Source organism: Coregonus lavaretus (genome assembly GCF_964263955.1).
Source record: "Coregonus lavaretus genome assembly, chromosome: 16".
NCBI lineage: Eukaryota > Metazoa > Chordata > Actinopteri > Salmoniformes > Salmonidae > Coregonus > Coregonus lavaretus.
Genome location: NC_140003.1, coordinates 27786783 through 27809981, shown reverse-complemented (window position 1 = coordinate 27809981; position 23199 = coordinate 27786783). Strand labels below are relative to the sequence as shown.

The 23199-nt window shown below is 43.0% G+C and overlaps 1 protein-coding gene across 1 annotated transcript; it reads left to right on the top strand.

The window, feature by feature from the left end:
* Window positions 1–1833: 1833 nt before the first annotated feature.
* On the top strand, window positions 1834–22769 carry LOC311144006 (phosphatidylcholine-sterol acyltransferase-like). The gene is made up of 6 exons (XM_084179919.1): window positions 1834–2057; window positions 19668–19824; window positions 20085–20200; window positions 20285–20380; window positions 20512–20736; window positions 21381–22769. Exons 1-6 carry the CDS (start codon window positions 1910–1912, stop codon window positions 22001–22003), a joined length of 1365 nt encoding a protein of 454 aa, XP_084036045.1. The 5' UTR covers window positions 1834–1909; the 3' UTR covers window positions 22004–22769.
* Window positions 22770–23199: the final 430 nt, after the last annotated feature.

Sequence of the window (23199 nt, the reverse complement as noted above, 5' to 3'; positions counted from 1 at the left end):
ATGACATGATCAGTCCAATCAAAGCTACGGTTGATATAATGTGATTTGACTTCCTTTTATCTGTGGCCAAAGACCTTGAGCCTTCTTGGATGGGCACTTCTAATGTGAATCTATGGCAAGTAGGCCTGATCACCGACAATGATGAAACAGCCTATAGGGAGGAGGTCAGAGACCTGGCAGTGTGGTGCCAGGACAACAACCTCTCCCTCAACGTGAGCAAGACAAAGGAGCTGATCGTGGACTACAGGAAAAGGAGGGCCGAACACGCCCCCATTGACATCTACAGGGCTGTAGTGGAGCAGGTCGAGAGTTTCACGTTCCTTGGTGTCCACATCACAAACAAACTATCATGGTCCAAACACACCAAGACAGTCGTGAAGAGGGCACAACAACACCTTTCCCCCCTCAGGAGACTGAAAAGATTTGGCATGGGTCCCCAGATCTTCAAAGAGTTCTACAGCTGCACCATCGAGAGCATCCTGACCGGTTGCATCACTGTCTGGTATGGCAACTGCTCGGCATCCAACCGTAAGGCACTACAGAGGGTAGTGCGTACGGCCCAGTACATCACTGGGGCCAAGCGTCCTGCCATCCAGGACCTATATACTAGGCAGTGTCAGAGGAAGGCCCAAAAATGGTCAAAGACTCCAGTCACCCAAGTCATAGACTGTTCTCTCTGCTACCAACCACACGGCAAGCGGTACCGGAGCACCAAGTCTAGGTCCAAAAGGCTCCTTAACAGCTTCTACCCCCAAGCCATATGACTGCTGAACAATTAATCAAATGGCCACCCGGACTATTTACATTGACACCCCCCCCTGTTTTTACACTGCTGCTACTCGCTGTTTATTATCTATGCATAGTCACGTTACCCCTACCTGCAAACGGATATGTGACAGGTATTAATGCCAAAATAACATGCAAGACAGGCAAAAAAAAATAACATTAAAAAATATGTCTGCCCCACCTGCCCTGAATTACGGGTACACACTGGTTGCTTTGTAGCTATGCAGGAGCTACTACTCAATGGTTTCCACTAGCTTCTATAGCCACAAAGTCAGATTTGGCTACACAATTAGCTTTTTGGTCTTAATTTAGGGTTAGGCATAAGGTTAGCAGTGTGGTTAAGGTTAGGTTTAAAATACATTTTTAAGAAGATAAATTGTATAAAATGGGCGGGGTTTATGACTTTGTGGCTATAGAAGCTAAGACCCTTCTACATTGCTAGCTAGCATACTAAAGTTAACTCACATCAAGCAGCTAAAATTACAGCAAACTATGTGCATTTTCGTTTGTTTCACCTTTGTTTCTTTCTATTGCCATTTATTTTAAATTATCCATCATAATGATCCTGATAAATGAATTCACATGGCTCAGAAGCTGTCAGTCTGTCACATTCATTCTCTATGCATGGCATGGTGTAGTTCGCAAAAAAAACTACACAGGTCGGAGGCAGACAAGGTTTAGACAAACCCCGACTGTTCAAACCAAATGCTAGCCAAGTAGCATGGGGAAATATTGTTTAGATGCTTTTTTCCAGGGGAGATTTAAGTTTCTGAATTGGCTGTGGGACAGCGGATGCGCATTGATAATTCAAATGGAACTGTTAACAGGGATTGTGGTAAATAAATAATTTACCTCCTTACTATCAACCAATCAGCATCGAGGAACCAAACAACCCGTTTATAATAGGCCAGGGGTATATTCATTCCGCCGATTCTGTTGCAAAACGTTTCTTAAAACGGAAGCAAACGGGGCGGGACCTAAATGAATTTGTCCAATAGAAACCCTCGTTTTAGTTGCAACTGTTTGGCGGAATGAATACAGCCCAGTTATCGTTCCCCGGACCTAGTGAGAGACAACTCTGTTAGCATTGACACGATAAAGATTTGGACAAGATTTCGACAGAATGGGATACCCGCACTGCTGTACCGTGCTCCTTATAGTATTGCTTGCGCTACAGCAATCTGCTGGATTTTGGCTCTTCGATGTCTTTCCATCAAATTTCAAAACTCAAAACAAAGTGCCAAACAATAGCACTCCGCCGGTTCTTATAGGTGAGCAGATTTCTATTTCTTGATTAGTTTGCTGTGATAGTCCTATTACAACGTCTCATATCTCATGGAATTCAATATGTTTTATATTATTGTAATTGGCTATCCGTTTGGTTTGTTGTATACTGAAAGTCCAAAATGTATTTCACAAGACAGGTCGATTCTCTACCTGGAACAAGAAGCAAGTTCCAGGCAGTTTTCTATGGTATATGACGATTTTAGGTCCTTGAACTCAGTAACAGATGTTGGTGTGAATGTTAATTAAATCGTATGGTCCTGGCTGGGCCAGTGATATACAGTGGTGAGAGAAAGTTTGTAACCTTTAGCATTTTTGGTATTTCTGCATAAATTTGACCAAAAATGTGATCAGATCTTCAGATAAGTTCTAGTAATAGATAAAGTGAACCTGGTTTAAACACTAATTGTTCTTTTTCATTTATTTGAGTAAATTGATCCCAAATTTACATTTATTTGTCGGAAAAAGTATGTGAACCTCTAGATTAATCATTGCAATAAAGTTTTATTAAAGTTGTCAAGTTTAGTACACTACATATACAAAAGTATTTAGACACGCCTTCAAATTAGTGGATCCGGCCATTTCAGCCACACCCCGTTGCTGACATATACAGTGCTGCTTGAAAGTATGTGAACCCTACAGGGCTGGTCATTATTATACATAAAATCCTTATCTAAACCCCAATTCGTAATAAAGACATTCCTAGTAAATGACAGAATGTCACGTCTACTCCCTCTCCTCCTCTCTGGCGCTCGTTGTCGCCAGTTAAATAAATAAATAAATAATATGCCATTTAGCAGACGCTTTTATCCAAAGCGACTTACAGTCGTGCGTGCATACATTTTTGTGTATGGGTGGTCCCGGGGATCGAACCCACTACCTTGGCGTTACAAGCGCCGTGCTCTACCAGCTGAGCTACAGAGGACCACACAGTTCACTCACTATTACGCGCACCTGGACTCCATCACCTCCCTGATTACCTTCCCTAAATCTATTACTCCCTTTGGTTCTTTCCCGAGGCGTTACTGATTATGTTCCTGTATTTCACGGCTGTACACTACTCTTGTTTTGTTTCATTTATTATTAAATTCACTCCCTGTACTTGCTTCCCAGTGTACACGTTACACAGAAACAAAAATGATATATTTTAACTGCCATAGCATCTCGATTGGATTTAGATCAGGACTTTGACTTGGCCAAAACAAAATCTTTCCCCTGAGCCATTCTTTGGTAGATTTGCTTGAATGCTTTGGGTCGTTGTCTTGTTGGAAGACCCATTTTCACCCAGCTTTAGCTCCTTGACTGATGGCCTGACATTCTGTTAAATAATCTCCTGGTGTACCTCAGAATTCATGGTTCCCTTAATGATGTGGAGTCTTCCAGGTCCAGAGGAGGAAAAGCAGCCCCAGATCTTGACATTCCCACCACCATGCTTGACTGTTGGGATAAGGTTATTTTGGTGGTAGGCAGTGTTGGGTTTTCGCCAAACATAGCGGTGTTGATTGTGACCAAAAAGGTCAATTTTGGACTCATCGGTCCAGAGAACGGACTTCCTGAAACCTTCAGGTTTGTCCAGGTGGTCGCTCGCAAAGTTACGTTTTTTGACAGCAAAGGCTTCTTCCTAGCAACCCTCCCATGAATGGCATTTCAATTCAGTGTTTTTCTTATTGTTGAAGCATGCACAGTTACCTGAGATGCAGCAAGGGAGGTCTGCAAATCTCTAGATATGTTTGGGTTGGCTTTTACCTGATTTATTATTGTTCTTGGGGATATTTTGGAAGGGTGTCCACTTCGAGGCCTAGTTCCTGTCATGTTAAATGCTCTCCAGTTGTCCATTATTTGCCTCAGTGGACTGATGGAGCTCAACTCTTTTTGAGATGATTTTATAGCCTTCTCCAGAGTGATGTGCTCTCACTACCCTCGTACTGATGTCCTCTGAGATCTCCTTTCCTCTCGGCATGGTGTGCTGTGCATTCACCTGGATGGGTAACGCCAAACTGACCTGGTTTCTTATCTCTATTTATCAGAGTCCCGCCCAAACTCTTTCCTAACGATCTCTCCTTTGATTGGTTCATTTGGTAGCTAATTATTTACCCACCTTATTCTACTAACCTACTTGAATTAACCAATGCAACTTGGGGTTCACTTATTTTTGCACCTGCACTAATTCCTTTTTAATTTTATTTTTCTACTACACGCATGATTTCCTCTACACCAACATATGGTATTGGTAAATATAAACCTGTTATGTCAGATCAAAAATACTGGTTCTGATTAAATGAAGATTTCATGGTTAAAACTGAAAAAATCTGTAATTGCACAAGGGGTTCACATACTTTCAAGCAGCACTGTATATAAAATTGAGCACACAGCAATGCAATCTCCATAGACAAACATTGGCAGTAGAATGGCCTTACTGAAGAGCTCTGACTTTCAACAGGGCACCGTCATAGGATGCCACTTTTCCAAAAAGTCCGTTTGTCAAATTTCTGCCCTGCTAGAGCTGCCCTGGTCAACTGTAAGTGCTGTTATTGTGAAGTGGAAACGTCTAGGAGCAACAATGGCTCAGCTGGGAAGTGTAGGCCTCACAAGCTCACAGAACGGGACCGCGGTTGCAACACTCACTACCGAGTTCCAAACTGCCTCTGGAAGCAACGTCAGCACAAGAACTGTTCGTCGGGAGCTTCATGAAAGGGTTTCCATGGCCGAGCAGCCGCACACAAGCCTAAGATCACCATGCACAATGCCAAGAGGCGGCTGGAGTGGTGTAAAGCTTTCCGCCATTGACCTCTGGAGCAGTGGAACCGCGTTCTCTGGAGTGATTAATCACACTTCACCATCTGGCAGTCCGACGGACGAATCTGGGTTTGGCGGATGCCAGGAGGACGCTACCTGCCCGACTGCATAGTGCCAACTGTAAAGTTTGGTGGAGGAGGAATAATGGTCTGGGGCTGTTTTTCATGGTTCGGGCTAGGCCCCTTAGTTCCAGTGAAGGGAAATCTTAATGCCACAGCATACAATGACATTCTAGATAATTCTGTGCTTCCAACTTTGTGGCAACAGTTTGGGAATGGCCTTTCCTGTTTCAGCATGACAATGCCCCCGTGCACAAGGCGAGGTCCGTACAGAAATGGTTTGTCGATCGGTGTGGAAGAACTTCACTGGCCTGCACAGAGGCCTGACCTCAACCCTATCGAACACCTTTGGGATGAATTGGAACGCCAACTGCAAAGCCAGGCCTAATCACCCAACATCAGCCTCCACCAGAAGAGTGGAGGCTGTTATAGCAGCAAAGGAGAGACCAACTCCATATTAATGGCCATGATTTTGGAATGAGATGTTCGATGAGCAGGTGTCCACATACTTTTGGTCATGTAGTGTATTTGGTCCCATATTCCTTGCATGCAATGACTACATCAAGCTTGTGAAAGGTGCTGCATGGTCAATCCGATGTCTGCAGTCGCCGTACAGCATTTACTGCGATGCGGCCTCCGCAGAAGTCAGAGCAAACGTATACAGTACCAGTCAAAAGTTTGGACACACCTACTCATTCCAGGGTTTTTCTTAATTTTTACTATTTTCTACATTGTAGAATAATAGTGAAGACATCAAAACTATGAAATAAAACACATTGAATCATGTAGTAACCCCAAAAATGCTAAACAAATCAAAATATTTTAGATTCTTCAAAGTAGCCACCCTTTGCCTTGATGACAGCTTTGCACACTCTTGGCATTCTCTCAACCAGCTTCACCTGGAATGCTTTTCCAACAGTCTTGAAGGAGTTCCCATATATGCTGAGCACTCATCCCAAACCATCTCAGTTGGGTTGAGGTTGGGGGATTGTGGAGGCCAGGTCATCTGATGCAGCACTCCATCACTCTCTTTCTTGGGCAAATAGCCCTTACACAGCCTGGAGGTGTGTTAGGTCATTGTCCTGTTGAAAAATAAATGATAGTCCCACTAAGTGCAATCCAGATGTGATGGCGTATCGCTGCAGAATGCTGTGGTAGCCATACTGGTTAAGTGTGCCTTGAATTCTAAATAAATCACAGACCGTGTCACCAGCAAACCACCATCACACCTCCTCCTCCATGTTTCACGGTGGGAACCACACACGCAGAGATCATCCGTTCACCTACTCTGCGTCTCACAAAGACACGGCGGTTAGAACCAAAAATCACAAATTTGGACTCATCAGACGAAAGGACAGATTTCCACCGGTCTAATGTTCATTGCTCGTGTTTCTTGGCCCAAGCAAGTCTCTTCTTCTTATTGGTGTCCTTTAGTAGTGGTTTCTTTTCAGAAATTTGACCATGAAGGCCTGATTCACGCAGTCCCCTCTGAACAGTTGATGTTGAGATGTCTGTTACTTGAACTCTGTGAAGCATTTATTTGGGCTGCAATTTCTGAGCCTGGTAACTCTAATGAACTAATCCTCTGCAGCAGAGGTAACTCTGGGTCTTCCATTCCTGTGGCGGTCCTCATGAGAGCCAGTTTTATCATAGCGCTTGATGGTTTTTGCGACTGCACTTGAAGAAACGTTCAAAGTTCTTTAAATGTTCCGTATTGACTGACCTTCATGTCTTAAAGTAATGATGGAGTGTCGTTTTTCTTTGCTTATTTGTGCTGTTCTTGCCATAATATGGACTTGGTCTTTTACCAAATAGGGCTATCTTCTGTATACCCCCCTACCTTGTCACAACACAACTGATTGGCTCAAACACATTTAAGAAGGAAAGAAATTCCACAAATGAACTTTTAACAAGTAACACCTGTTAATTAAAATGCATTCCAGGTGTCTACCTCATGAAGCTGGTTGAGAGAATGCCAAGAGTGTGCAAAGTTGTCATCAAGGCAAAGGGTGGTTACTTTGAAGAATTTCAAATATAAAATATATTTTGATTTGTTTAACACTTTTTAGGTTACTACATGATTCCATATGTGTTATTTCATAGTTTTGATGTCGTCACTATTATTCTACAATGTAGAAAATAGTAAAAATAAAGAAAAACCCTGGAATGAGTAGGTGTGTCCAAACTTTTGACTGGTACTGTACTTTTTGCACTTCGCAGAGCTGTTGTGAAGGAAGTTGTCAAGGAAGTGAGTTTGTTTATACAGGACCTCCCACCACCACCTACCATCAATCAATCATGTTAATGCGGAGCTATACGGAGCCCTCCGCATTGTTACAACATTTGAGAGTTGAAAGCGATGCGGTACGGAGCTTGATTTGACCTCTGCATGCCTACGGATGCTGCACAATTGAGTTACACCCTCCATACGATGCCTCCGACCACATTTCCGTAGCAAGCATAAATTGGCTTTTAAAGGCTATGCATGGTCAATCCGCCCTCTAAAGTGGCCGTACAGCATGTACTGTGACACAGCCTCTGCAGACGTTAGGGCTTTCATACTTCTTGCGGTTAGCAGAGCAGAGGTATTGTGACAGAAGTTGTGAAGGAAGTGAGTTTGTGTTTATACAGGACATACCGCCCCCACCTACCGTCAACCAATCATGTCAATGCGGAGCCCTCCGCATTGTTACAAAATTTGAAAGTTGCACGGCGATGCAGTACGGAGCTCGATTTGGCATGCCTCCAGAGGCTCCACAATTGCGTCACACCCTCCATTCGAAGCCTCCGACCATATTTTCAGATTAAGCATAAATTGGCTATTATTCTACAAACTCATATGCATTCCTGAGAAGCATCCAGCTGCAGATTGAGCGTTGACTCTGCGTGGTCTGCGAACCTCAAAGCGCATGCGCGTGAGTCTCAGATGGTATTGCCGCGTTCAAAACAGCTGGGAACTCGGAATTATCCAACTTCCGACTTCAGTGCTTTGAAAAAAACTGGGACCCCAGTCATCCAACTCGGAATTCCAACTCGGGAACTCTGGCCTCTTTCTACAGCTCCGACTTTCTGACCTGAAGATCACTGACGTCATGATTTTACCTGGTATTTTTCTGAATTCCAAGTTGTTTTGAGCGCGTCATATTTTTGCGTCTCAAATGGTATGTGTGCAACCTGTAGACGTGGCCGTGTATGCACCTAAAAGTTGGATCCGATCCGCCAATCAAATCCTGAAGTAGAAGAACCTGTAGACATTTGTTGGTCTCATCAGAGAGGAAGAGAGAGGCCCAACTCGGCTGAAAATCTATCACCCTCCAGCAGGTGGCGTTTTTAAATTTTGCCCACCAAGCAAGATAAATCTAAAGTTAAATGTGTTTCTATCGGATTTTACACTCTACAGATAGTTTTGTTACAAAAACTGTGATTTTGGCACGTGTGCTCTAGCCAACAACATACAGTGGGGGAAAAAAGTATTTAGTCAGCCACCAATTGTGCAAGTTCTCCCACTTAAAAAGATGAGAGAGGCCTGTCATTTTCATCATAGGTACACGTCAACTATGACAGACAAATTGAGAAAAAAAAATCCAGAAAATCACATTGTAGGATTTTTAATGAATTTATTTGCAAATTATGGTGGAAAATTAGTATTTGGTCACCTACAAACAAGCAAGATTTCTGGCTCTCACAGACCTGTAACTTCTTCTTTAAGAGGCTCCTCTGTCCTCCACTCGTTACCTGTATTAATGGCACCTGTTTGAACTTGTTATCAGTATAAAAGACACCTGTCCACAACCTCAAACAGTCACACTCCAAACTCCACTATGGCCAAGACCAAAGAGCTGTCAAAGGACACCAGAAACAAAATTGTAGACCTGCACCAGGCTGGGAAGACTGAATCTGCAATAGGTAAGCAGCTTGGTTTGAAGAAATCAACTGTGGGAGCAATTATTAGGAAATGGAAGACATACAAGACCACTGATAATCTCCCTCGATCTGGGGCTCCACGCAAGATCTCACCCCGTGGGGTCAAAATGATCACAAGAACGGTGAGCAAAAATCCCAGAACCACACCTAGTGAATGACCTGCAGAGAGCTGGGACCAAAGTAACAAAGCCTACCATCAGTGACACACTACGCCGCCAGGGACTCAAATCCTGCAGTGCCAGACGTGTCCCCATGCTTGAGCCAGTACATGTCCAGGCCCGTCTGAAGTTTGCTAGAGTGCATTTGGATGATCCAGAAGAGGATTGGGAGAATGTCATATGGTCAGATGAAACCAAAATGGAACTTTCTGGTAAACTCAACTCGTTGTGTTTGGAGGACAAAGAATGCTGAGTTGCATCCAAAAAACACCATACCTACTGTGAAGCATGGGGGTGGAAACATCATGCTTTGGGGCTGTTTTTCTGCAAAGGGACCAGGACGACTGATCCGTGTAAAGGAAAGAATGAATGGGGCCATGTATCATGAGATTTTAAGTGAAAACCTCCTTCCATCAGCAAGGGCATTGCATTTACATTTACATTTTAGTCATTTAGCAGACGCTCTTATCCAGAGCGACTACAAATTGGTGCATTCACCCTATAGCCAGTGGGATAACCACTTTACAATATATATATATATATATATATATATATATATATATATATATATATATATATATATATATATATATATATATATATATATATATATATATATATATATATATATATATATATATATATATATTTATTTATTTATTTATTTTTTTGGGGGGGGAGGGGTAGAAGGATTACTTTATCCTATCCCAGGTGTTCCTTAAAGAGGTGGGGTTTCAAATGTCTCCGGAAGGTGGTGAGTGACTCCGCTGTCCTGGCGTCGTGAGGGAGCTTGTTCCACCATTGGGGTGCCAGAGCAGCGAACAGTTTTGACTGGGCTGAGCGGGAACTATGCTTCCGCAGAGGAAGGGGAGCCAGCAGGCCAGAGGTGGATGAACGCAATGCCCTCGTTTGGGTGTAGGGACTGATCAGAGCCTGAAGGTACGGAGGTGCCGTTCCCCTCACTGCTCCATAGGCAAGCACCATGGTCTTGTAACGGATGCGAGCTTCAACTGGAAGCCAGTGGAGTGTGCGGAGGAGGGGGGTGACGTGAGAGAACTTGGGAAGGTTGAACACCAGACGGGCTGCGGCATTCTGGATGAGTTGTAGGGGTTTAATGGCACAGGCAGGGAGCCCAGCCAACAGCGAGTTGCAGTAATCCAGACGGGAGATGACAAGTGCCTGGATTAGGACCTGTGCCGCTTCCTGTGTAAGGCAGGGTCGTACTCTCCGAATGTTGTAGAGCATGAACCTGCAGGATCGGGTCACCGCCTTGATGTTAGCGGAGAACGACAGGGTGTTGTCCAGGGTCACGCCAAGGCTCTTCGCACTCTGGGAGGAGGACACAACGGAGTTGTCAACCGTGATGGCGAGATCATGGAACGGGCAGTCCTTCCCCGGGAGGAAGAGCAGCTCCGTCTTGCCAGGGTTCAGCTTGAGGTGGTGATCCGTCATCCATACTGATATGTCGGCCAGACATGCAGAGATGCGATTCGCCACCTGGTTATCAGAAGGGGGAAAGGAGAAGATTAGTTGTGTATCGTCAGCGTAGCAATGATAGGAGAGGCCATGTGAGGATATGACAGAGCCAAGTGACTTGGTGTATAGGGAGAAAAGGAGAGGGCCTAGAACTGAGCCCTGGGGGACAGCAGTGGTGAGAGCACGTGGTGCGGAGACAGCTTCTCGCCACGCCACTTGGTAGGAGCGACCGGTTTCATTGAAGATGAAAACGTGGCTGGGTCTTTCAGCATGACAATGATCCCAAACACACCGCCCGGGCAATGAAGGAGTGGCTTCGTAAGAAGCATTTCAAGGTCCTGGAGTGGCCTAGCTAGTCTCCAGATCTCAACCCCATAGAAAATCTTTGGAGGAGTTGAAAGTCCATGTTGCCCAGCGACAGCCCCAAAACATCACTGCTCTAGAGGAGATCTGCATGGAGGAATGGGCCAAAATACCAGCAACAGTGTGTGAAAACCTTGTGAAGACTTACAGAAAACATTTGACCTGTGTCATTGCCAACAAAGGGTATATAACAAAGTATTGAGAAACTTTTGTTATTGACCAAATACTTATTTTCCACCATAATTTGCAAATAAATTCATTAAAAATCCTACAATGTGATTTTCTGGATTTTTTTTCCTCATTTTGTCTGTCATAGTTGACGTGTACCTATGATGAAAATTACAGGCCTCTCTCATCTTTTTAAGTGGGAGAACTTGCACAATTGGTGGCTGACTAAATACTTTTTTTCCCCACTGTATGCTGTGCGCGTAGGCTAGTCAACATGATGAGATTATTATGGATTTTTATTTGTCAAACAGCAGTCAAGCGTCGATAATCATGTCACCGGAATAACATAATTGTAAAGGATAATCAAGCTCATAACCTTGCACTTTCACCACCCTGAAGTTCATCACAATTTATTTCATCAGTAGCCTAATAAACTGCATGCTTTCCCGACGAGTGTAGTGGGAGGACCACACATGTCATCGCGCGACTCCAAGTTTACTTCGATATGATAGTTATTAAATCAATATTTGCGCATAAGCGTTTCCACCGACATTTCCTCACAATTTATTTTACCGACACAAAAAGATCCCACCTTGTCTAGCGTATTTTGTTTTATCGACATTTGGAAAGTTAAACGAAAAAATTTGTTTCCATCAGGCCGTCATTACATTTTTTGTCCGACATGTACAGTTGCTTGCGAAAATATTCACCCCCCCCTTGGCATTTTTCCTATTTTGTTACCTTACAACCTGGAATTAAAATGGATTTTTTGGGGGTTTGTATCATTTTGATTTACACAACATACCTACCACTTTGAAGATGCAAAATATTTTTTCTTGTGAAACAAACAAGATATAAGACGACAAAACAGAACTTGAGCGTGCATTACTATTCACCCCCCCAAAGTCAATACTTTGTAGAGCCACCTTTTGCAGCAATTACAGCTGCAAGTCTCTTGGGGTATGTCTCTATAAGCTTGGCACATCTAGCCACTGAGATTATTGCCCATTCTTCAAGGCAAAACTGCTCCAGCTCCTTCAAGTTGGATGGGTTCCGCTGGTGTACAGCCCTCTTTAAGTCATACCACAGATTCTCAATTGGATTGAGGTCTTTGACTAGGCCATTCCAATACATTTAAATGTTTCCCCTTAAACCACTTGAGTGTTGCTTTAGCAGTATGCTTAGGGTCATTGTCCTGCTGGAAGGTGAACCTCCGTCCCAGTCTCAAATCTCTGGAAGACTGAAACAGGTTTCCCTCAAGAGTTTCCCTGTATTTAGTGCCATCCATCGTTCCTTCAATTCTGACCAGTTTCCCAGTCCCTGCCGATTAGAAATAAATCCCCACAGCATGATGCTGCCACCACCATGCTTCACTGTGGGGATGGTGTTCTCGGGGTGATGAGACGTGTTGGGTTTGCGCCAGACATAGCGTTTTCCTTGATGGCCAAAAAGCTAAATTTTAGTCTCATCTGACCAGAGTACCTTCTTCCATATGTTTGGGGAGTCTTCCACATGCCTTTGGCGAACACCAAACGTGTTTGCTTATTATTTTCTTTAAGCAATGGCTTTTTTCTGGCCACTCTTCCGTAAAGCCCAGTTCTGTGGAGTGTACGGCTTAAAGTGGTCCTATGGACAGATACTCCAATCTCCGCTGTGGAGCTTTGCAGCTCCTTCAGGGTTTTCTTTGGTCTCTTTGTTGCCTCTCTGATTAATGCCCTCCTTACCTGGTCTGTGAGTTTTGGTGGGCGTCCCTCTCTTGGCAGGTTTGTTGTGGTGCCATATTCTTTCCATTTTTTAATAATGGATTTAATGGTGCTCCGTGGGATGTTCAAAGTTTCTGATATTTTTTTATAACCCAACCCTGATCTGTACTTCTCCACAACTTTGTCCCTGACCTGTTTGGAGAGCTCCTTGGTCTTCATGGTGCCGCTTGCTTAGTGGTGTTGCAGACTCTGGGGCCTTTCAGAACAGGTGTGTGTGTGTGTATACAGTGGGGAAAAAAAGTATTTAGTCAGCCACCAATTGTGCATGTTCTCCCACTTAAAAAGATGAGAGAGGCCTGTAATTTTCATCATAGGTACACGTCAACTATGACAGACAAATTGAGAAAAAAAAATCCAGAAAATCCCATTGTAGGATTTTTAATGAATTTATTTGCAAATTATGGTGGGAAATAAGTATTTGGTCACCTACAAACAAGCAAGATTTCTGGCTCTCACAGACCTGTAACTTCTTCTTTAAGAGGCTCCTCTGTCCTCCACTCGTTACCTGTATTAATGGCACCTGTTTGAACTTGTTATCAGTATAAAAGACACCTGTCCACAACCTCAAACAGTCACACTCCAAACTCCACAATGGCCAAGACCAAAGAGCTGTCAAAGGACACCAGAAACAAAATTGTAGACTTGCACCAGGCTGGGAAGACTGAATCTGCAATAGGTAAGCAGCTTGGTTTGAAGAAATCAACTGTGGGAGCAATTATTAGGAAATGGAAGACATACAAGACCACTGATAATCTCCCGCAATCTGGGGCTCCACGCAAGATCTCACCCCGTGGGGTCAAAATGATCACAAGAACGGTGAGCAAAAATCCCAGAACCACACGGGGGGACCTAGTGAATGACCTGCAGAGAGCTGGGACCAAAGTAACAAAGCCTACCATCAGTAACACACTACGCCGCCAGGGACTCAAATCCTGCAGTGCGAGACGTGTCCCCCTGCTTAAGCCAGTACATGTCCAGGCCCATCTGAAGTGCATTTGGATGATCCAGAAGAGGATTGGGAGAATGTCATATGGTCAGATGAAACCAAAATATAACTTTTTGGTAAAAACTCAACTCGTCATGTTTGGAGGACAAAGAATGCTGAGTTGCATCCAAAGAACACCATACCTACTGTGAAGCATGGGGGTGGAAACATCATGCTTTTGGGCTGTTTTTCTGCAAAGGGACCAGGACGACTGATCCGTGTAAAGGAAAGAATGAATGGGGCCATGTATCGTGAGATTTTGAGTGAAAACCTCCTTCCATCAGCAAGGGCATTGAAGATGAAACGTGGCTGGGTCTTTCAGCATGACAATGATCCCAAACACACCGCCCGGGCAACGAAGGAGTGGCTTCGTAAGAAGCATTTCAAGGTCCTGGAGTGGCCTAGCCAGTCTCCAGATCTCAACCCCATAGAAAATCTTTGGAGGGAGTTGAAAGTCTGTGTTGCCCAGCGACAGCCCCAAAACATCACTGCTCTAGAGGAGATCTGCATGGAGGAATGGGCCAAAATACAAGCAACAGTGTGTGAAAACCTTGTGAAGACTTACAGAAAACGTTTGACCTGTGTCATTGCCAACAAAGGGTATATAACAAAGTATTGAGAAACTTTTGTTATTGACCAAATACTTATTTTCCACCATCATTTGCCAATAAATTCATTAAAAATCCTACAATGTGATTTTCTGGATTTTTTTTCCTCATTTTGTCTGTCATAGTTGACGTGTACCTATGATGAAAATTACAGGCCTCTCTCATCTTTTTAAGTGGGAGAACTTGCACAATTGGTGGCTGACTAAATACTTTTTTTCCCCACTGTATGCTGTGCGCGTAGGCTAGTCAACATGATGAGATTATTATGGATTTTTATTTGTCAAACAGCAGTCAAGCGTCGATAATCATGTCACCGGAATAACATAATTGTAAAGGATAATCAAGCTCATAACCTTGCACTTTCACCACCCTGAAGTTCATCACAATTTATTTCATCAGTAGCCTAATAAACTGCATGCTTTCCCGACGAGTGTAGTGGGAGGACCACACATGTCATCGCGCGACTCCAAGTTTACTTCGATATGATAGTTATTAAATCAATATTTGCGCATAAGCGTTTCCACCGACATTTCCTCACAATTTATTTTACCGACACAAAAAGATCCCACCTTGTCTAGCGTATTTTGTTTTATCGACATTTGGAAAGTTAAACGAAAAAATTTGTTTCCATCAGGCCGTCATTACATTTTTTGTCCGACATGTACAGTTGCTTGCGAAAATATTCACCCCCCCCTTGGCATTTTTCCTATTTTGTTACCTTACAACCTGGAATTAAAATGGATTTTTTGGGGGTTTGTATCATTTTGATTTACACAACATACCTACCACTTTGAAGATGCAAAATATTTTTTCTTGTGAAACAAACAAGATATAAGACGACAAAACAGAACTTGAGCGTGCATTACTATTCACCCCCCCAAAGTCAATACTTTGTAGAGCCACCTTTTGCAGCAATTACAGCTGCAAGTCTCTTGGGGTATGTCTCTATAAGCTTGGCACATCTAGCCACTGAGATTATTGCCCATTCTTCAAGGCAAAACTGCTCCAGCTCCTTCAAGTTGGATGGGTTCCGCTGGTGTACAGCCCTCTTTAAGTCATACCACAGATTCTCAATTGGATTGAGGTCTTTGACTAGGCCATTCCAATACATTTAAATGTTTCCCCTTAAACCACTTGAGTGTTGCTTTAGCAGTATGCTTAGGGTCATTGTCCTGCTGGAAGGTGAACCTCCGTCCCAGTCTCAAATCTCTGGAAGACTGAAACAGGTTTCCCTCAAGAGTTTCCCTGTATTTAGTGCCATCCATCGTTCCTTCAATTCTGACCAGTTTCCCAGTCCCTGCCGATTAGAAATAAATCCCCACAGCATGATGCTGCCACCACCATGCTTCACTGTGGGGATGGTGTTCTCGGGGTGATGAGACGTGTTGGGTTTGCGCCAGACATAGCGTTTTCCTTGATGGCCAAAAAGCTAAATTTTAGTCTCATCTGACCAGAGTACCTTCTTCCATATGTTTGGGGAGTCTTCCACATGCCTTTGGCGAACACCAAACGTGTTTGCTTATTATTTTCTTTAAGCAATGGCTTTTTTCTGGCCACTCTTCCGTAAAGCCCAGTTCTGTGGAGTGTACGGCTTAAAGTGGTCCTATGGACAGATACTCCAATCTCCGCTGTGGAGCTTTGCAGCTCCTTCAGGGTTTTCTTTGGTCTCTTTGTTGCCTCTCTGATTAATGCCCTCCTTACCTGGTCTGTGAGTTTTGGTGGGCGTCCCTCTCTTGGCAGGTTTGTTGTGGTGCCATATTCTTTCCATTTTTTAATAATGGATTTAATGGTGCTCCGTGGGATGTTCAAAGTTTCTGATATTTTTTTATAACCCAACCCTGATCTGTACTTCTCCACAACTTTGTCCCTGACCTGTTTGGAGAGCTCCTTGGTCTTCATGGTGCCGCTTGCTTAGTGGTGTTGCAGACTCTGGGGCCTTTCAGAACAGGTGTGTGTGTGTGTATACAGTGGGGAAAAAAAGTATTTAGTCAGCCACCAATTGTGCATGTTCTCCCACTTAAAAAGATGAGAGAGGCCTGTAATTTTCATCATAGGTACACGTCAACTATGACAGACAAATTGAGAAAAAAAAATCCAGAAAATCCCATTGTAGGATTTTTAATGAATTTATTTGCAAATTATGGTGGGAAATAAGTATTTGGTCACCTACAAACAAGCAAGATTTCTGGCTCTCACAGACCTGTAACTTCTTCTTTAAGAGGCTCCTCTGTCCTCCACTCGTTACCTGTATTAATGGCACCTGTTTGAACTTGTTATCAGTATAAAAGACACCTGTCCACAACCTCAAACAGTCACACTCCAAACTCCACAATGGCCAAGACCAAAGAGCTGTCAAAGGACACCAGAAACAAAATTGTAGACTTGCACCAGGCTGGGAAGACTGAATCTGCAATAGGTAAGCAGCTTGGTTTGAAGAAATCAACTGTGGGAGCAATTATTAGGAAATGGAAGACATACAAGACCACTGATAATCTCCCGCAATCTGGGGCTCCACGCAAGATCTCACCCCGTGGGGTCAAAATGATCACAAGAACGGTGAGCAAAAATCCCAGAACCACACGGGGGGACCTAGTGAATGACCTGCAGAGAGCTGGGACCAAAGTAACAAAGCCTACCATCAGTAACACACTACGCCGCCAGGGACTCAAATCCTGCAGTGCGAGACGTGTCCCCCTGCTTAAGCCAGTACATGTCCAGGCCCATCTGAAGTGCATTTGGATGATCCAGAAGAGGATTGGGAGAATGTCATATGGTCAGATGAAACCAAAATATAACTTTTTGGTAAAAACTCAACTCGTCATGTTTGGAGGACAAAGAATGCTGAGTTGCATCCAAAGAACACCATACCTACTGTGAAGCATGGGGGTGGAAACATCATGCTTTTGGGCTGTTTTTCTGCAAAGGGACCAGGACGACTGATCCGTGTAAAGGAAAGAATGAATGGGGCCATGTATCGTGAGATTTTGAGTGAAAACCTCCTTCCATCAGCAAGGGCATTGAAGATGAAACGTGGCTGGGTCTTTCAGCATGACAATGATCCCAAACACACCGCCCGGGCAACGAAGGAGTGGCTTCGTAAGAAGCATTTCAAGGTCCTGGAGTGGCCTAGCCAGTCTCCAGATCTCAACCCCATAGAAAATCTTTGGAGGGAGTTGAAAGTCTGTGTTGCCCAGCGACAGCCCCAAAACATCACTGCTCTAGAGGAGATCTGCATGGAGGAATGGGCCAAAATACAAGCAACAGTGTGTGAAAACCTTGTGAAGACTTACAGAAAACGTTTGACCTGTGTCATTGCCAACAAAGGGTATATAACAAAGTATTGAGAAACTTTTGTTATTGACCAAATACTTATTTTCCACCATCATTTGCCAATAAATTCATTAAAAATCCTACAATGTGATTTTCTGGATTTTTTTTTCTCATTTTGTCTGTCATAGTTGACGTGTACCTATGATGAAAACTACAGGCCTCTCTCATCTTTTTAAGTGGGAGAACTTGCACAATTGGTGGCTGACTAAATACTTTTTTTCCCCACTGTATATACTGAGATCATGTGACACTTAGATTGCACACAGGTGGACTTTTAAACTAATTATGTGACTTCTGAAGGTAATTGGTTGCACCAGATCTTATTTAGGGGTTTCATAGCAAAGGGGGTGAAAACATGCACTACCGTTCAAAAGTTTGGGGTCACTTAGAAATGTATTTGTTTTCGTCCATTTAAAATAACATCAAATTGATCAGAAATAGTGTAGACATTGTTAATGTTGTAAATGGCTATTGTAGCTGGAAACTGCAGATTTTTATGGAATATCTACATAGGCGTACAGAGGCCCATTATCAGCAACCATCAGTCCTGTGTTTCAATGGCACGTTGTTTGCTAATCCAAGTTTATCATTTTAAAAGGCTAATTGATCATTAGAAAACCCTTTTGCAATTATGTTAGCACAGCTGAAAATTGTTGTACTGATTTAAAGAAGCAATAAAACTGGCCTTCTTGAGAGTAGTTGAGTATCTGGAGCATCAGCAATTGTGGGTTCGATTACTGGCTCAAAATGGCCAGAAACAAATAACTTTCTTCTGAAAGTCGTCAGTCTATTCTTGTTCTGAGAAATGAAGGCTATTCCATGCGAAAAATTGCCAAGAAACTGAAGATCTCGTACAACGCTGTGTACTACTCCCTTCACAGAACAGCGCAAACTGGCTCTAACCAGAATAGAACGAGAAGTGGGAGGCCCCGGTGCACAACTGAGCAAGAGGACAAATACATTAGTATCTAGTTTGAGAAACGGGCACCTCACAGGTCCTCAACTGGCAGCTTCATTAAATAGTACCCGCAAAACACCAGTCTCAACGTCAACAGTGAAGAGGCGACTCCGGGATGCTGACCTTCTAGGCAGAGCTGCAAAGAAAAAGCCATATCTCAGACTGCCCATCTTAATATTTTCTTTTTATTGGCCAGTCTGAGATATGGCTCTTTCTTTGCTTCTTTAATCAGCGCAACAGTTTTCAGCTGTGCTAACGTAATTGCAAAAGGGTTTTCTAGTAATCAATTAGCCTTTTAAAATGATAAACTTGGATTAGAAAACACAACGTGCCATTGGAACACAGGACTGATGGTTGCTGATAATGGGTCTCTGTACGCATATGTAGATATTCCGTAAAAAATCAGCCGTTTCCAGCTACAATAGCCATTTACAACATTAACAATGTCTACATTGTATTTCTGATCAATTTGATGTTATTTTAATGGACAAAAAAATTGCTTTTCTTTCGAAAACAAGGACATTTCTAAGTGACCCCAAACTTCTGAACGGTAGTGTATGAACGCACCACTTTTCTGTTATTTATTTTTTAGCATTTTTTGAATTTTTTTATTTTTTTCACTTCACCAATTTGGACTATTTTGTGTATGTCCATTACATGAAATCCAAATATAAATTCATTTAAATTACAGGTTGTAATGCAACAAAATAGGAAAAATGCTAAGGGGGATGAATACTTTTGCAAGGCACTGTACTTTACTCGCATAGAAAGGTTTGATGGAAACCTGGTTTGTGTCACCATAAAAGGAGGGCGTTTTTCAAACTGAGTTATAATGCTCGTTCACACACGCAGTTTTATGACCGGTCTGATTTATAAATCTCATATATTTGTACATGCGCAGACATTTCAGAAATGGTGCATGCAGATATTTAGTGTGAAATTTACGCTATGTTTATAGATGAGGCCCCTGGCTTCTAAATTTTAACATTTTACTACTTTTTTTTACCAGTGCCTGGGACTGCAGGAAACCAGCTTGAAGCAAAGATTGACAAGCCAAGCCGTGTGCATTGGATGTGCTACAAAAAGACAGATGACTTTTTCACACTTTGGATTGACCTGAATATGTTCATGCCAATTGGGATTGACTGTTGGATCGATAATATAAGGTGAGGGGGAGAATGAATATGATCCATGTCAAAATAATTATGTTTAGATCTTATGATTAATTCAATCATTGTAACTCTTAGGGAGCATTTGCTAATTGTTCATTGTTGTATCAATAAATAATGCACTGTAATAGAAGAGCGACGCATACAACCACAACTCTATTTTCACAAGTTTGATATTGAGTGCTCAGCATTTTAGTGGTTGGGTTCATTTCCTTATGCAATAACATTCTGTACATACTGCATATTTCCTGCTACAGAATTGTATACAATAGGACAACTCGCAAGTCATCCAATTCTGCAGGGGTGTCTGTGAGAGTGCCTGGTTTTGGACAGACATATACTGTTGAGTTCTTGGACAAAAACAAGCTGTCAGGTGAGAACAACCATAATGAGGCCATTTTTTCTTATGTTTTCTTTTTGATTATGATTTCATTGAATGAAATCTTTCCTTTTCCAGGTTATTTTAATAATATGGTTACACATTTGGTCAACATGGGATATGTCCGCAATGAGGCTGTCCGAGCAGCACCATATGACTTCAGAGTAGCTCCAAGTAAGTGACATCATGGACACACACACACACCATCCAACTGAAAATCACTTTCCTGTAGTGCAACTCATTCATTGTTTGTGCACACATGCTTACACATAATGTGAATGTTCCTATTTGTCTCACCTTATTAGACGAGCAGGAGGAATACTTTGCACGACTGAAGAAGCTGGTTGAGGATATGTACGAACAGTATCAACAACCACTTTACCTCCTGGGACACAGCATGGGAAGCAATTATGTCCTCTACTTCTTATATCAGCAGACCCAGGCTTGGAAAGACCAATACATCAAAGGCTTCATTTCACTTGGAGCACCCTGGGGTGGGGCAGTCAAGACCCTTCGAGTGCTAGCATCAGGTACTGTATGTCACAATTTGGTGGACAGATTGAACAACCTCCCCCATAGTAGAAACATGATATACTTGACAGAACCTGATAACCGGGTTGAAGTAGATCACATTGACAGTAGTCACTTCATATTGCTAAAAAAAATTTGACTTGCGGGTGAAAGTAGAATTAATTTATTTCCCAGTACGGGACCTCCTATATATGCACCTAATCATAGAATTACATATGGAATCCCTGTTAATTCAATAGGATCTCTGTGGGCCTAGTTGTAAAGATTTGTAATTTAGCTTTTAAAATGTATTACTGGACCTTTTATTGTGGCATAAACACAACCAGTCATGTTTTTATCTGATTGTCAAACAATCACTTAAGAGCTTCTCTACTAGGCTATCTGTGCACGTTCATCCCCTCGCAACATATTTCCAGCCTCCAAACAGTGGTGAATGGAAAGCGACATCTGTTACACAAAACACCAAAAGTGCCCCCACTATTTATTTTGCCGGGACGCCATACCGGACCGCCTTGCCCACATCTTCATTTTCTTGAAAGGGGGGTAGGTCAGGTTTGTCTGGATTACTTTGGCGAGTCACACATTGGCTGGAGATTGCCAAGAGAAAATAATTGATATGAAATGATAACAATTGTCTCCGCAGGTGAAAATCTTGGCATCCCACTGGTGTCCAACATCAAGATCCGGGAGCAGCAGCGGATGACCACCACAAACCCCTGGATGCTTCCATTTGAAGAGGCCTGGCCTGCAGACCACGTCTTCATCTCCACGCCATCATTCAACTATACCCGCCAGGACTACCAGCGCTTCTTTAAAGACATTGACTTTGAGGATGGCTGGTTCATGTGGGAAGATACCAGAAACCTGACAGCTGGTCTGCCCCCTCCTGGTGTTGAGATATACTGCTTCTATGGTGTGGGGCTGCCCACACCGGTTACTTATATTTATGACGACCAGTTCCCAAATGCAGACCCCATAGACTATGTGTATGCTGATGGGGATGATACAGTGGACAGTCTTAGCATGGGTCTATGTAAACGCTGGATAGGGAAGCAAGCACAGCCTGTCCATGTCAAGGAATTCAGGTCTATGCCCCACATGGAAATAGTATTAAATAGGAAGGTGATCAACGTGGTCCAGAGTATTCTGGAGGGAAGATATGGCGAAGAGGATTCTACATTCCATGAGACTGATGAACGTCCCATTGATTCCCCAGTCATGCAAGATCAGGCCCAGCCGGACCAGCCTCCCAAATCTACACTGTAAACTTTTGGGGAGAAAATGATTCACCCTCCCAATATACATACTATTACTGATGCCAGTAGGCTAGCTACGGAGGTGGACTTACACACTGAGTGCACAAAACATTAGGAACACCTGCTCTTTCCATGACATAGACTGACCAGGTGAATCCAGGTGAAAGCTATGATCCCTTATTGATGTTACTTGTTAAATGCACTTCAATCAGTGTAGATGAAGGGGAGGAGACTTTTAAGCCTTGAGACATGGAAAGTGAATGTGTGCCATTAGACAAAATATGTAAGTGCCTTTGAACGGGGTATGGTAGTAGGTGCCAGGCGCACCGGTTTGAGTGTGACAAGAACTGAAACTCTGCTGGGTTTTTTCACACTTGAGTTTAGCGTGTGTATCAAGAATGGTCCACCATCCAAAGGACATCCAGCCAACTTGACACAACTGTGGGAAGAATTGGAGTCAACATGGGCCAGCATTCCTGTGGAACGCTTTCGACACCTTGTTGTAGAGTCCCATGCCCTGATAAATTGAGGCTGTTTTGAGGGCAAAAGGGTGTGCAACTCAATATTAGGAAGGTGTTCTTAATGTTTTGTTCATTCGGTGTACACAGTGCATTCGGAAAGTATTCAGACTCCTTTCCCTTTTCCACATTTTGTTACCTTACAGCCTTATTCTAAAATGGATAAAGTACAACATTTTCCTCATCAATCTACAGACAATACCCCATAAAACAAGTTTTAGACATTTTTGCAAATAAAAAACTGAAATATCACATTTACATAAGTATTCAGACCCTTTGCTATGAGACTCGAAATTCAGCTCCGGTGCGTCCTGTTTCCATTGATCATCCTTGATGTTTCTACAACTTGATTAGAGTCCACCTGTGGTAAATTAAATTGATTGGACATGATTAGACACCTGTCTATATAAGGTCCCACAGTTGACAGTGCATGTCGGAGCAAAAACCAAGCCATAAGGTCGAAGGAATTGTCCGTAGAGCTCCGAGACAGGATTGTGTCGAGGCACAGATCTTGGGAAGGGTACCAAAAAATGTCTGCAGTATTGAAGGTCCCCAAAAACACAGTGGCCTCCATAATTCTTAAATGGAAGAAGTTTGGAACCATCAAAGACTCTGAAATTCAAAGAAAATTTAAGGAGAGGGGGTACAAAAATGGTCAGATTAATACTGCCATTGAGAAAATACAAAA

Coding starts and splice junctions, on each gene's coding strand:
- LOC311144006 (XM_084179919.1), top strand. CDS start 1,910: ATGGGATACCCGCACTGCTGTACCGTGCTCCTTATAGTATTGCTTGCG. Junction 2,058..19,667: donor CACTCCGCCGGTTCTTATAG/GTGAGCAGATTT, acceptor TTTTTTTACCAG/TGCCTGGGACTGCAGGAAAC. Junction 19,825..20,084: donor TGTTGGATCGATAATATAAG/GTGAGGGGGAGA, acceptor TTCCTGCTACAG/AATTGTATACAATAGGACAA.